The sequence below is a fragment of the Muscardinus avellanarius genome (assembly GCF_963383645.1).
Source record: "Muscardinus avellanarius genome assembly, chromosome: 3".
Classification (NCBI taxonomy): Eukaryota; Metazoa; Chordata; class Mammalia; order Rodentia; family Gliridae; genus Muscardinus; species Muscardinus avellanarius.
In genome coordinates this window covers 117781687-117796601 of record NC_137788.1, presented here as the reverse complement: position 1 = coordinate 117796601, position 14915 = coordinate 117781687, and the positions used below count along the sequence as shown (strand labels likewise).

General features: G+C 51.0%; 1 protein-coding gene across 1 annotated transcript; it reads left to right on the top strand.

Annotated features, from left to right (window-relative positions):
* Positions 1 to 276: 276 nt before the first annotated feature.
* ANXA9 (annexin A9) lies at positions 277 to 14424 on the top strand (the record flags this gene model as incomplete). The annotated part of the gene is made up of 12 exons (XM_080692515.1): positions 277 to 351; positions 1424 to 1520; positions 3282 to 3376; positions 3580 to 3693; positions 3878 to 3968; positions 7224 to 7303; positions 8405 to 8464; positions 10053 to 10137; positions 10282 to 10377; positions 10458 to 10516; positions 14005 to 14127; positions 14362 to 14424. The coding sequence occupies 12 exons, from the start codon at positions 277 to 279 to the stop codon at positions 14422 to 14424; spliced, it is 1038 nt and encodes a 345-aa protein (XP_080548641.1).
* Between the last annotated feature and the right edge of the window lie 491 nt (positions 14425 to 14915).

Here is a 14915-nt window from a genome sequence, read left to right as displayed (position 1 = left end):
AGGAAGGGACACAGCCCTCGGGGCTGGGTCAGTCCAACCCTGGAGTTAGAGACAGTTTGGAGGATGCTGGTCCTAGACATCCCTGGGCAGGCCCAGTGAGAGGTGAGGAGATGGAGGTTTTCTCTGGCTCTAATCCTGGCTCCCAAGCCTGCTAAGCAGGGAAAGGACAGAGTCATTTCTTCTATAATAAGAAAAGGAGTAGGACTGGGGCCATCAAGAACCCTGGCCTCAAGGTGGCAACTGTTACCTTGTCCAGGGAGGGAGTCCCCCTGCACCATGGCCCTGAGCAACGGGAACCCGGCGCCATCCCTGACCCAGGAGATCCTCGGCCAGCTGGGCCTTGCCAACAAGGTAGGAGCTGTTGGGATTGCTTTTCTTGTTTGTTTACTTGTTTTTTGTGGTGTGTGTGTGTGTGTGTGTGTGTGTGTGTGTATTTCTGGTGCTTGAAATGGGGCCTCACTAAGTAGCTGAGGCTGATCGCGAACCTGTGATCCTCATGCCTCAGCCTCCCAAATGCTAGAATTACAAGCATGCACCACCACGCCCAACTAGTGAGTCTCTATTTCAAAATAAAAAAAATAAGCCAGGTGTGCTGACACACGTTTGTAATCCCAGCATTTGGGAGGCTGAGACAGGAGGATCGTGGTTCAAGGACAGCCTCAGCTACTTAGAGAGGCCCTTTGCAACTTAGTGAGACCCTGTTTTGAAATAAAGAATACCCGGGCGTCGTGGCGCATGCTCGTAATCCCAGTATTTGGGAGGCTGAGACCAGAGGATCGCAGTTCGTGGATAGCCTCAGCTACTTAGTGAGGCCCTTTGCAATTTAGTGAGACCTTGTTTCAAAATAAAAAGAATAAAAAATAGGGCAGGGGATATAGCTCAGAGGTCAAATGCTTCTGGGTTCCATCTCCAGACCCACAAAAAAAAAAAAAAAAAAAGAATAAAAAACAGGGCTGGGGGTATAGCTCAGAGGTAGAATGCCCCTGGGTTCCATCCCCAGTACTGCCAAAAAAAAAAAAAAAAAAAAGAAAAGAAAAAGAAAAAGGAAATAGAGTCTTACTAAATTGCTGAGGTTCCAACCTGCAATCCTCCAGTCTCAGCCTCCCAAGTACTGGTATTACAGGTATGGGCCACCACGCCCTGCCTTTTTTGGTTACTTTGTTTTCCTTGAGATGGGATTTCACTACATTGCCTTTGCAGAGGCTGGCCTCATACTGGTGAGCCTCCTGCCTCAGGCTTCAGAGTCTCTGGGATTACAGGTGCATACCAGGGCCCCTGTGCACACCAGAGCAAGCCAGGGTCTATGAGAAGATGGAGGCCTGGGGAATGGAGAGAGGAAGCCCTGCCGGCATCTGGCTGGGACACCTGGGAGGGACGGAGGCAGACAGGGACAGCCTCTCTGAATCACCTCCTGTTCTTACAGACTGCGGCTTGGGGGACCCTGGGCACCCTCAGGACCTTCTTGAGCTTCAGTGTGGATAAGGATGTGCAGAGGCTACTGCGAGCCATCACAGGCCAAGGTGAGCCCCTTCCCGCTCCCTTGGGGTCTGCCTTTTAAAAGTCCATCTAGAGCCGGGTGAGGTGGCGCAGGCTTGTAATCCCAGCACTTGGGAGGCTGGGACAGGAGGATCACAGGTTCCTGGCCAGCCTCAGCTACTTAGTGAGGCCCTCTGCAACTCTGTGAGACATAAAGAAAAAAAAAAAGAAGCCAGGTGTGGTGGCGCACGTTTGTAATCACCGCGCTTGGGAGGCTGAGACAGGAGGATCACACAGGTTCGAAGCCAGCCTCAGCTACTTAGTGAGGCTCTCAGCAACTTAGTGAGACCCTGTTTCCAAATAAAGTATAAAATAGGTCTGGGAGTAGAGCCCGGAGGTAGAAAAGCCTCTGGGTTCCATCCCTAGTACCATACACTACTCACCACCACTACTACTCTTCTTCTCCTTCTTCTCCTTCTCCTCCTTCGTTGTACTGGGGATTGAACCAGGGACATTTTACCTCTGAGCTATACCCCCCAACCTATTTTTTTTTTTTTTTTTTTGGTGGTACTAGGGGTGGAACCCAGAGGCTTTCTACCTCCGGGCTATACTCCCAGACTTTTTTTATATTTTATTTGGAAACAGGGTCTCACTAAGTTGCTGAGAGCCTCACTAAGTAGCTGAGGCTGGCTTCAAACCTGTGCGATCCTCCTGTCTCAGCCTCCCAAGTGCGGGGATTACAAGTGTGCGCCACCACGCCTGGCTTCAACCTATTTTTTTGTTGTTGTTGGTGGTGGTACTGAGGGTAGAACCCAGGGGCTTTTCTACCTCCGGGCTCTACTCCCAGACCTATTTTATATTTTATTTGGAAACAGGGTCTCACTAAGTTGCTGAGAGCCCAAATTGCAGAGGCTGGCTTCAAACCTGTGCGATCTTCCTGTCTCAGCCTCCCAAGCCCGGGGATTACAAGTGTGCGCCACCATGCCCAGCTTCTTTTGTTTTTTAGAAACAGGGTTTGGGGTGTTGTGGTGCACACTTGTAATCCCAGCACTTGGGAGGCTAAAACAGGAGGATCACGGGTTGCAACTGGCCTCAGCTACTTAGTGAGGCTCTTTGCAACTCAGTGAGACACTGTTTCAAAATAAAGAATAAAAAATAGGGCTGTGGGTGTAGCTCGGAGGTAGAATGCCCCTGGGTTCCATCCCCAGTACTACAAAGAAAAAAAAGAAAAACAGAAAAAAAAGAAACAGGGTCTTGCTAAGTTGCTGAAGGTCTCCCTAGATTGCTGGGGCTGACTTCGAACCTGTGACCCTTCTGTCTCACCTTTCCAAATGCTGGGATTTCAGACTACAAGACTACAGGGTGTGCCACCGCACCCAGCATTGATTTATTTATTTATTTTCACTATCACACCAGGCAGGCCACCTTTGCCTAAATTTGGATGGAATTTGCATGGTGTTTTGGCATTTTATCTGCATCTTCTGTGTGTGTGTGGTACTGGGGGTGGAACCCAGAGGCTTTCTACCTCCGGGCTATACTCTCAGACCTATTTTTTAACTTGGAAACAGGGTCTCACTAAGTTGCTGAGAGCCTCACTAAGTAGCTGAGGCTGGCCTCGATCCTGTGCGATCCTCCTGCCTCAGCCCCCCAAGTGCTGGGATTACAAGCGTGCGCCACCACGCCCGGTTTACATCGTTTGATCAAATGGGAGTGTGCGCCTTTGCTTCCCACCTCTCCCTTAAACCTTAGACTGAGGAGTAAAGGGATCCCAACCCCATAAACAGCTCAGCCTTGCCTTGGGTCAGGTGTGGACCGCGGCGCCATTGTGGATGTGCTGACCAATCGGAGCAGAGAGCAAAGGCAGCTCATTTCTCGAGCCTTCCAGGAGCGCACCCAACAGGTAGAGACTGCTCCGACATCCCAGAAATAGTGGTCCAGGGCGCGGAGCCCAGGAGACTCAGCACAGAGTCACAGCAACTACCTGCTGGCTAACCAGGGGCTGGCGCTTCAGGCCTGAGATGCAAACCGGCCAGCTCTTCCCAAACCGCCCCAACCTCCGGGTCCCTCTCCTGCCCCCTCTGCCACGCACACCGTTTATTGCAGGACCTGCTGAGGTCCCTGCAGGCAGCGCTCTCCGGCCACCTGGAGAGGATTGTGGTGTCTCTCCTTCAACCCGCAGCCCAGTTGGACGCCCAGGAACTGAGGACCGCCCTGAAGGTACAGGACAGGACGCTGGCCTGTACCGGGTGTCTGGGAACTGACCGGGAGCATCGCAGGCTGGGAGGTCCCTCTAGCCATCCTGTCCACCCTTAGAGGGAGACTCGGCCAGCATCTGCTGGTGGCCCTGTCTGCCAGCCTAGTGACATGGCCCAGTCGCAGAGTGCCCGCCTGCCTTCTCTAGGCCTCAGGTTCCGCTGAGGATGTGGCCGTGGAAATCCTCGCCACCAGAGCCCCAGCGCAGCTGCAGGCGTGCCTAGCCCTCTACAAGCACGGTAAGAGCGGGAGGGGCCCAAGAGCCACGGGACTGGTGGGACCCCCCACCCCGCCCCTGTTCACCCCACAGGCCATCTGGGAGCCTGACTGTCCCTGTCTGGGTCTGTCTGGGTCTGTCCCCTGGCGTCTCTCCTCCCTCCCCGCCAATGCCTCAGCGCCCCCAGGGGAGAAAGCCAGTTGTGATTACTGAAGAAAAACAATTATTAACCATCTCAGTCTGTGGCTCCAGGGCAGGCGTCAAAGTTAATGACAACACCAGGCACCCTGACAGTCCCCAAGGCACCTGCCTCACCATCCTGCCCCGGCCATCCCCGCCATCTCCTCCCCAGATGATGGGGCCCGCTGACCGTCCTCCCTGATGCCCGGTGCCTCACCCACCCACGTATCTGCCTTTCCACACCCTCATCTGTCACCAACACCCTCTCCTCTTTCTTACTTTCCTCCTCTTCCTCCTCCTCCCCCCCCCTCCTCCTCTTCCTCCTCTTCCCCCCCTCTTCCTCCTCTTCCTCCTCCTCCTCTTCCTCCTCCTCCCCCTCCTCCTCTTCCTCCCCCTCCTCTTCCTCCTCTTCCTCCTCCTCCTCCTCTTCCTCCTCCTCCTCCCCTCCTCCTCTTCCTCCTCCTCTTCCTCCTCCTCCTCCTCTTCCTCCCCCCTCCTCCTCCTCTTCCTCCTCTTCCTCCTCCTCTTCCTCCCCCCTCCTCCTCCTCTTCCTCCCCCCCTCCTCCTCCTCTTCCTCCTCCTCCTCCTCTTCCTCCCCCCTCCTCCTCTTCCTCCCCTCCTCCTCCTCTTCCTCCCCCCCCTCCTCCTCCCCCCTCTTCCTCCTCCTCCTCTTCCTCCTCCTCCTCTTCCTCCTCCTCCTCTTCTTCCTCCTCCTCCTCCTCCCCCCCTATCTTCTTCCTCCCCCCTCCTCCCCCCTCCTCCTCCTCCCCCCCTCCTCTTCTTCCTCCTCCTCCTCCTCCTCCTCCTCCTCCTCCTCCTCCTCCTCCTTCTTCTTCTTCTTCTTCTTCTTCTTCTTCTTCTTCTTCTTCATTGTACTGGGGATTGAACCAGGCCCCCAACCTATTTTTTGTGGTGGTGGTGGTGGTGGTGGTGGTGGTACAGAGGGTAGAACCCAGGAGCTTTTCTACCTCTGGGCTATACTCCCAGACCTATTTTATTTATTTATTTATTTATTTATTTATTTATTTATTTATTTATTTATTTTGTGGTGGTGGTACTGGAGTTCCTGGAAGCCCTTCTACCTCCGGGCTACACTCCCAGACCTATTTTTACATTTTTATTTGGAAACAGGGTCTCCTAAGCCAGCGTGCGCGGCTGGCTTCGAACCTGCGCAATCCTCCTGTCTCTGCCTCCCAAGTGCAGGGATTACAAGCGTGCACCACCACGCCCGGCCCAGACCTATTTTTTATACTTTACTTGGAAACAGGGTCTCACTAAGTTGCTGAGAGCCTCACTAAGTAACTGAGGCTGGCTTCAAACCTGTGCGATCCTCCTGTCTCAGCCTCCCAAGCACGGGGATTACAAGCGTACACCACCACGACTGGCTAATCTAATTTATTTATTTTACTTTATTTTGTTATTTTGTTTGTTTTTTTGTTGTTGTTGTACTGGGAATCCTGGAAACCCTTCTACTTCTGGGCTACACTCCCAGACACCTATTTTTTATATTTTTTATTTGGAAACAGGGTCTCCTAAACCAGCAAGGCTGGCTTTGAACCTGCCCGATCCTCCTGTCTCCGCCTCCCAAGTGTGAGGATTACAAGCATGCACCACCACGCCTGGCTATTTTGTTTTATTTTATTTTATTTTGTTTTTTGTTTTTGTTTTTTTGTTTTTTTGCAGTACTGGGTATTGAAACCAGGGGCATTCTACCTCCGAGCTACACCCCCAGCCCTGTTTTCTTATTCTTTATTTTGAAATTGGGTCTCACTGAGTTGCAAAGGGCCTAAGTAGTAGCTGAGGGTCTGCGAACCGTGATCCTCCTGTCTCAGCCACCATGACTCAGCCTCTAGGCTGAGTAGACCACCAGTCTCAGCCTTTCGAATGCTGGGATTACAAGCGTGCGCCACTATGCCCAGCTTCAGCTTTATTTTTTATTTTGAAACAGGGTCTCCCTAAATTGCTGAGTCTGACTTGGAATGTGATCCTCCTGTCTCAGCTTCCTGAGGACTGGGATCACAAGTATGTGCCACCACATCTGGCAAGTGTGTACTATTTTAGGTGTGTGTGTGTGGTACTGGGGATTGAAGCCAGGGGCATTCTACCTCCCAGCTGCATTCCCAGCACTATTCGTTTGTGCTGGGAGGTGTGGTGGCGCATGCTTGTAATCCCAGCACTCGGGAGGCTGAGACTGGAGGACCGTGGTTCGCAGCCAGCCTCAGCTACTTAGTGAGGACCTCTGCAACTCAGTGAGACCCTGTTTCAAAATAAAGAATAAAAAAAATAGGGCAGGGGGTATAGCTCGGAGGTTGAATGGCCCTGGGTTCCATTCTGAGACCCTCAAAAAATACATAGATAAAAAATAAAAAATAGGGCTGGGGGTGTAGCTTGGAGGTAGAATGCCACTGGGTTCAACCCCCAATACCACAACAACAACAACAAAAAAGAAAAAGAAAGAAAAAAGAAACAGGGTCTTTCAAAGTCACCCCAGCTGGCTTACAGCCTGTGGTGCCCCTTGTCTCAATACTGGGATCCCAGGTGTGTGCCACCAGGCCCAGCTGAGGTAACCTAGACCTGTGTTATTAATCCTTCCCCCACTCCAGTTCTTGTTTTTGGTGCTGAGGATTGAACTCAGGGCCTCTGCACAGGTTGGCTAAGTATCTACCACCCCCTCCAGCCTGCCCATGTTTTCCTCTGTCCTCCTTCCTCCTCCCTCTCTTCTCTCTGCTCGGTCTCTGCTTCCTATCCCACCTTGCTTGGGCTTTTTCTCTTCACTGAAGGGCCGGGCGCTCGCCACCTTGCGTCACCACACGGGTTTCCCCATACCTCCTTGCCTCGCCAACACCTGAGAGTGGAGGCCTCCTGCCTGGCAGGTTGGTTCTTAGAATGAAAACACCTCACACCTCGCCTCGCAGCTTAGAGATGTTTCAGAGTGGCCCCGATGGTGCTTGTGTCTGTCCATCTGAGAAGGAGCAGCGTCTCTGAGCAGGAGACGGTGGGGCTGGCAGGCGCCGGGGGTCAGGCACCTGCAGGTGCGGGGGGATAGCTACCCTGGGAAAAGCCAGGAACAGCCAGACAGCTCCCGACCCCACCTCAGACTTCCAGGTGGAGGCTGAGGAGGACATCAAGTCTACGACCAGTGGCATCCTGCAGGACCTGCTCCTGGCCCTGGCCAAGGTGAGGAGGACCGGCCTGCACGGGGAGGGAGCACGGCCAGGAGGTCAGGGTGTGGGTGGGGAGCAAGAGAGGGCCTTAGGGTGGCCCAGTCTGGCTTGTTGGTCTGCAATAAAGAGCCAGCCCTTAATCCAGGTGTGGTGCTGCAGGCCTGTAATCCCAGCTACTCAAGACGCTGAGGCAACAGGGTCACAAGTTTGAGCCCAGCCTGGCCCTTAGCAAGGCCCTGTCTCAAAATAAAAAAGAAACTAGGCGTGGTGACACACATCTGTAATCCTAGTCCTTGGGAGGCTGAGACGGGAAGATCGCAGGTTCATGGCCAGCCTCAGAACTTAGTGAGACTCTCAGTATCCTGGCGAGACCATGTTTTTAAAAAAAAGGGCTGGGGATGTAGCTTGGAGGTATAATACCACTCTTGGGTCCAATCCCCAGTACCGAGAGAAGGAAGGAAGGAAGGAAGGAAGGAAGGAAGGAAGGAAGGAAGGAAGGAAGGAAGGAAGGAAAAAGAAAGAAAGAAAGAAAGAAAGAAAGAAAGAAAGAAAGAAAGAAAGAAAGAAAGAGCGAGCCGGGCGTGGTGGAGCACGCTTGTAATCCCTGCGTTTGGGAGGCTGAAACAGGAGGATCGTGCAGGTTTGAAGCCAGCCTGCTCTCAGCAACTTAATAAGACCCTGTTTCCAAATAAAATATAAAATAGGGCTGGGAGTATAGCCTGGAGGTAGAAAGCCCCTGGGTTCCACCCCAGTACCACCAAAAAGAAAGAAAGAAAGAAAGAAAGAAAGAAAGAAAGAAAGAAAGAAAGAAAGAAAGAAAGAAAGAAAGAAGGTAGGTAGGTTGGGGCTGGGGATGCCTGGTGCAGTTGTACATGTTTATAATCCCATTACTTGGGAGACTGAGACAGGAGGATCACAGGTTCAAAGACAACCTCAGCAACTTAGAGAGGCCCTCAGCAATGTAGTGAGACCAGATCCCAAAATAAAATAGGGCTGGGGGTGTAGTCCAAGGTAGAAAGCCCGTGGGTTCAATCCGCAGTCCTCCTCCCCCTGCAAACACCCCCTTCACACATAAAAGCTGTCTTGCTGGGTCCTGAGATGTTTCTCCTCTTAGGGGGGCCGCGACAGCTACTCTGGAATCATTGACTACAATCTGGCAGACCAGGACGTCCAGGTGAGCAAGGGCTGTAGGGGTCCCGCAGCTGTACACACAAGACACCCTCCTCCACTCCATCTAGGAGCCTGGGGCCTGGGCGCCCACGTGTCCTGCAACACTGCTTCTCCCTGGGAGGCCTTCCCCAGTGACCTGAGAACTAAAACGCCTCTTCACTCCTCTCCTCTGTCTCTGTTTCAGGAAGTGAGCTCAGCAACTGGCGTTCTCAGGCTGGGGATGCAGCTCGCTGCAGAGCGCTTGCCCAGAACCGCAAAGGCAAACATAAAACACCTGACAGGCCGGGCACGACGGCTCAAACTTGTAGTCCCAGTACTTGGGAGGCTGAGACAGGAGGCTCGCAGGTTCAAAGACAGCCTCAGCAACATAGCAAGGCCCTTAGCAACTTAGTGAGACTGTGTCCAAATAAAAATATAAATAAAATAAGGTTGGTGGTGTGGCTCAGTAGTAGAATGCTTCTGGGTTCAGTGCCCAGAACCAAAAATAAATAGATAAGCCAGGCGTGGTGGCACACGCTTGTAATCCCCGTGCTTGGGAGGCGGAAACAGGAGGGTCGCGCAGGTTCAAAGCCAGCTGCGCTGGCATAAGAGACCCTGTTTCAAAAAAAAAAAAAAAATAGGTCTGGGAGTGTAGCCCGGAGGTAGAAGGGCTTCCAGGCACCTCAGTACCACCAATAAATAAATAAATAAATAAATAAATAAATAAATAAATAAATAATTTTATTCTTTTTTTCAGTACTGGGGATTGAACCCCAGGGGCATTCTACCTCCAAGCTACACCCCCAGCCCTACTTTTTCTTTCTTTCTTTCTTTCTTTCTTTCTTTCTTTCTTTCTTTCTTTCTTTCTTCCTTTCTTCCTTTCTTTCTTTGTGGTACTGGGGATGAATTATTCTTTATTTTTGTTTTTTCTTTTTCTTTTTTTTTGTGGTACTGGAGGTGGGACCCAGAGGCTTTCTACTTTTGGGCTATACTCCCAGACCTATTTTATATTTTATTTGGAAACAGGGTCTCACTAAGTTGCTGAGAGCCTCATTAAGTACCTGAGGCTGTCTTTGAACCTGTGCGATCCTCCTGTCTCAGCCTCCCAAATGCAGGGATTACAAGCATGCGCCACCACGCCCAGCTATTCTTTATTTTTGTTCTTTTTTTTTTTTTTTTTTTTTTTGTCTTTTTGGAACCGGGGATCGAACCCAGAGCGCCACACCTGCAAAGCAGGCACTTTGCCACTGAGCTACATTCCAGCCCCTATTCTTTATTTTTGAAACAGGGTCTCACTAAGTAGCTGAGGCTGTCCGTGAACCATGATCCTCCTGTCTCAGCTCCCAAATTCTGGGATTACAAGTGTGCGCCACCATGCCTGGATTATAAATAAATAATTTAAAAATGGCTGGGGATGCAGCTCACCGGTCAAATGCCCCTAGTTGGTTCAAAACTCAGTACCAAAAAAAAAAAAAAAAAGTACATCAACTGCCTTGCAGGTTAAAATCGCCATTTCCTCCCTTCATCCTGTTAGGGGTGGGTGGTGAACTCTAGGAACATCTTGATGGGGCCGCCCAGGCTCGGCCAGTGATCTGATTCCCTGCTCCCTCCAGGCTCTGCTGCAGGCAGAAGGACCCAGCACCGAGGGGCCGTGGGTCCTGATCTTCACCCAGCGCAATCCTGAGCACCTCAACCGAGGTAGATGGGCACCTTGCATCCCCTAGCTAGCTCCGACGCTGAGCTGGGGCTGAGGAGAGGGGGCATCGTCCTCTCTGTAATCATTAATCTCCCTTCCCGCCGATTTGTCTTCCTACCTACTTCCCACGCGCCGCGCACCACAAGTGTTTGATCAGTACCAGCGGTGCACCGGGCAGGAGGTGGAGGAAGCTGTCCAGAACCGTTTCCATGGAGATGCCCGGGACGCCCTGCTCAGCCTAGGTGAGGGCCCGCCGTGGCTGTGGGTGTGTGCTGTGGCAAGGGTCTCCCGGAGGCCCTCCATCTTCCCTCTCTGCTTCCAGCCTCGGTGATCAGGAACACAGCACTGTACTTTGCTGACAAGCTCCACCGAGCTCTCCAGGTGAGAGGCTGCTCCTTTGTCCCCCTTGGGAACAAAACCCGCAATGGGGCGGGGGGGGGGCTCTTCCAGGTGAAAGAGCTAAGTGACAGTGCTGTCTGTACTTTATAGACCTCTTGGGGGTCTTTCTCCCCTGTACTGACAAACCGTCTTACCAACGGTAGAGGAGGGAGCTGTGGTTAGAACCGAAAGGGCTCCAAAGTTAACGGTGGGCCCTATTTTATGTATGTATGTATTGGTATTGGGAATCAAATTCAGGATGTTATACACTGAGCCAAAACTCCAGCCCTTTTTATTTTGAAATAGAGTCTCACTAAGCCAGGTGTGGTAGCACACGTTTATAATACCAGCACTGGGGAGGCTAAGACCTGAGGGTCGCAGTTTGCCTCAGCTACTTAGTGAGGCCTTTTGCAACTTAGTGAGACTCTGTTTCAAAATAAAGAATCAAAAAAAAAAAAAAAAAGAAAGAAAAAATATAGGGCTGGGGATGTAGCTTGGAGGTAGAATACCCCTTGGTTTCATGCCAAGTATTGCAAAAAGAAAAAAGAAAAGAATAGAATTAGGGTCTCGCCGGGCGTGGTGGTGCATGCTTGTAATCCCAGCAGAGGATTGTAGTTTGCGGACAGCCTCAGCTACTTAGTGAGGCCCTCTGCAATCTAGTGAGGCCCTGTTTCCAAATAAAGAATAAAAGCCAGGCATGGTGGCACACACTTGTAATCCCAGCGCTTGGGAGGCTGAGACAGGAGGATCCCACAGGTTCAAAGCAGCCTCGGATGCTTAGTGAGGCTCTCGGCAACTTAGTGAGACCCTGTTTCCAAGTAAAGTATAAAATAGGTCTGGGAGCATAGCCTGGAGGTAGAGAAGCCCCTGGGTTCCACCCCCAGTACCACCAAAAAAATAATAAAAATAAACAAAGAATTAAAAAAAGGGGCAGTGGGTGTAGCTCAGAGGTAGAATGCCCCTGGTTTCCATTCCCAGACCTGCACGAAAAAACAAACAACAACAACAACCAAAAAAAAAAAAAAAAAAAAAAAACGAAATAGGGTCTTGATAAGTTGCTGATGGTCTTGCTACATTTCTGAGGCTGGCCTCAAACCTTTGATCCTCCTGTCTCAGCCTCCCAAGTACTGGGATTACAGATGTACACCACAATGCCAAGTTTATTCTTTTATTCCTCTTTCTTTCTTTCTTTCTTTCTTCCTTTCTTCTTTTCTTTCATCCTCTCTTTCTCTCTTTCTCTTTCTTTCTTTTTTGTAGTACTGGGGATTGAACCCAGAGGCATTCTACCTCTGAGCTATACCCTCAGCCCTATTTTATTTTTTATTTGGAAACAGTCTCACTAAATTTGTGAGGCTAGCCACAAACCTGTGATCTCCAATCCTCCTGCCTCAGCCTCCCAAGTACTGGGGTCCCAGATATGTGTCATCACTCCCAGTTCCTATGAAACGTGTGTGTGTGTGTGTGTGTGTGTGTGTGTGTCTGTGTGTGTAGTACTGGGGATTGAGCCCCAGAGCATTCTATTCCAAGCTATACCCCCAGCCCTATTTTATTTTTAAGCAGGGCCTCACTACTTGCTGAGGCTGTCCTCCAACCTGGGATCCTCCTGTCTCAGCCTCCCAAGTACTAGGATTACAGGCATGCGCCACCAGGCCTGGCTATGAAACACTTAATGGTATCAAACATGCACTGCCCCATATCAACGCCTCCTGCTGCCCTAATGCTCTCAGCAGCCAGAGCCCCTTTCTCCCCACTGGGCAGATTCTGTTTTACATTGCCCGTCCTTAAACACGTGGTCTTGGCCCAAGTGGTTCCACCATCAGAATCCCGTTATTCTGCTCAATGAACTAGGCCTCCTAGGAGAACTGTCCCCCCAAAGCTGGATATACAAAAATTTGCCAAGTGAGGGAAGGAGTAAAGAAGATAAAAGCGTTATCACCTTGGTGATGGAGTTTTCTGTACACCAGCTGCCGAGTGGATGCTGTTCAAATGACAGCGTCTGCTCTGTCATCTAGAGATTTCCATCTTGACAGTAGATTATTATGCTTAGCCAAGAAAGCCCGGATCATTATAATGAGTCAACACAAGTTCATCTGAAGAGCTATGGTTATCTGTCTAAATTCCTGTGATAAAAATAGACACGATCTGGGGTGTGGCTCAGCGGCAGAGCGCTTGCACAAGGCCCTGGGTTCAATCCCCAGTCCCATACGTACAAAACCAAAAACAGCCTTGTATCCCAGCAATAAACGACTTTGTCATGTAGTTGGATTATAGAAACCACACTCTTTGGGGGGGAGGTTACTGGGGATTGAATCCAGGGGCATTCTACCTCTGGGCTATGCCCCCAGCTCTATTTTTTTTTATTTTGAAACAGGGTCTCCCTAAATTGCTGAAGCTGGCCTTAAACCTATGATCCTCCTATCTTAGCCTCCCATATGCTGGGATTTCAGGCATGAGCCATCATGCTGGATCAGGACTCACATCCTTGAGGGTAAATGTTGGGTAAATGTTAGATTCATCTTAGGAATCAGAAAATAAAATAGGCCCTTTCAGCCTGTGTGGTAGTGCATTCTTGTAATCCCAGAATTTGGGAGACTGAGACAGGAGGATCGCGGTTCGCGGCCAGCCTCAACTACTTAGTGAGGCCCTTTGCAACTCAGACCCTGTTTCAAAATAAAGAATTATAAAAAGGAAGACTGGCAGTGTAGCTTGAAAGTCGAATGCCCCTGGGTTCCACCCCCAGTAGCGCGCGCACACACACACACACACACACACACACACACATACACACACACACACAATAAATAAATAAATAAATAAATAAATAAATATAAATTTAAAAATAGGGCCTTTCATTTTTTTGTGGTACTTGGAATTAAACATAGGGATGTTCTACCTCCGAGCTACACCCTCAGCTCTTTTTCCATTTTATCTGGGCCACTAACTTGAATTAAAAGCAGTCTGCCAAAGCCGGGTGTGGTGGCACATACCTGTAATCTCAGTACTTGAGAGAGACTGAGACAGGAGGATCACAGGTTCCAGGACAGTCTCAGCAAGTAGTAAGACTCTCATCAGCCTAGCGAGACCCTGTTTCAAAATAAAACTAAAAGGCCGGGCGCGGTGGCGCACGCTTGTAATCCCCGCACTTGGGAGGCTGAGACAGGAGGATCGCGCAGGTTCGAAGCCAGCCTCAGCTACTTAGTGAGGCTCTCAGCAACTTAGTGAGACCCTGTTTCCAAATAAAATAGAAAATAGGTCTGGGAGTATAGCTTGGAGGTAGAAAAGCCTCTGGATTCCACCTCCAGTACCACCAAAAACAAAAACAAAAACAAAACAACAAGGTCTTACTGAGTTGCAGAGGGCCTCGCTAAGTAGCTGAGGCTGTCCGCGATCCTGCTGTCTCAGCCTCCCAAGTAAAGCGTGCGCTGCCCCGCCCACCTGGCTCAATGAGAGATTTAGTAACTATTCCTCCCATCTATTTCTTTCTTTACCAGGAAGCAGAGCCCAATTACCAGGTCCTGATGCGCATCCTGGTCTCTCGGAGCGAAACTGACCTTCTGAGCATCCGAGCTGAGTTTAAGAAGAAATTTGGGAAGTCCCTGTATTCTTCTCTGCAGGTGAAACGCGGCTGGTTCTTGGAGAGGCGAGCTCCCCTCCTTGCCCCCACCTCCTGCCCTCCCATAGCTGAGTATATTCCTGCGTGGATCTCATTAGCACCAAGTTGACTGCGAGTCTCCCAGGCCCAGGGAAGCGCCTTCCCTTGGGGATGAACTGTGGACGCAGGAGGGAGGGGAGATGCTGGGACCATGGTGGCGTTGGGTCTTTCTAACCTTTGGCCCCCATCTCTGCAGGAGTCAGTAAAAGGGGATTGCCAGCCAGCCCTCCTGGCCCTGTGCAGAGCTGAAGACATCTGAAGCCTCCCTGTCCCCAGCCCTACAGGATACTCAAGGACCCGAGGTTCCCCTGTTTGCAAAACCTGCAGATCAGCGGGGCCTCCCCCCGGACACCTCGTACCCCAGCTTCTCGTTCTGGCTGAAACTTACATGTCTTTTAAAAAACTTTCATTTCTGTCACCTCCAAATGATATCTGGACCTGGGCCTTCCAGGGCCGTCTTGGGGCGTGGGGCAGTGGGATCCCCCGGATAGTTTCTGTCCGGCTCATCCCTCCCACACCCTGGCAGAGCATCTCACTGGCTCTTGAATACTTTTGGCAAACTCCACTGTTATTGGTTTTCCGTGAGTGAGCTTCGGGTGGAGCCGGACTCGAGGAAGAGGCCTTGCGGTCAGAGCACCTTTGACGTGCAAGCGCTTGGCCCTTTCAAGGGGACCCTGCTTTTGCCCCCGCCCCATGCTGCAGTTACCAAGGCGCCCCCCCCCCACCCCCCGAACCCCCTTCCCCATTCTT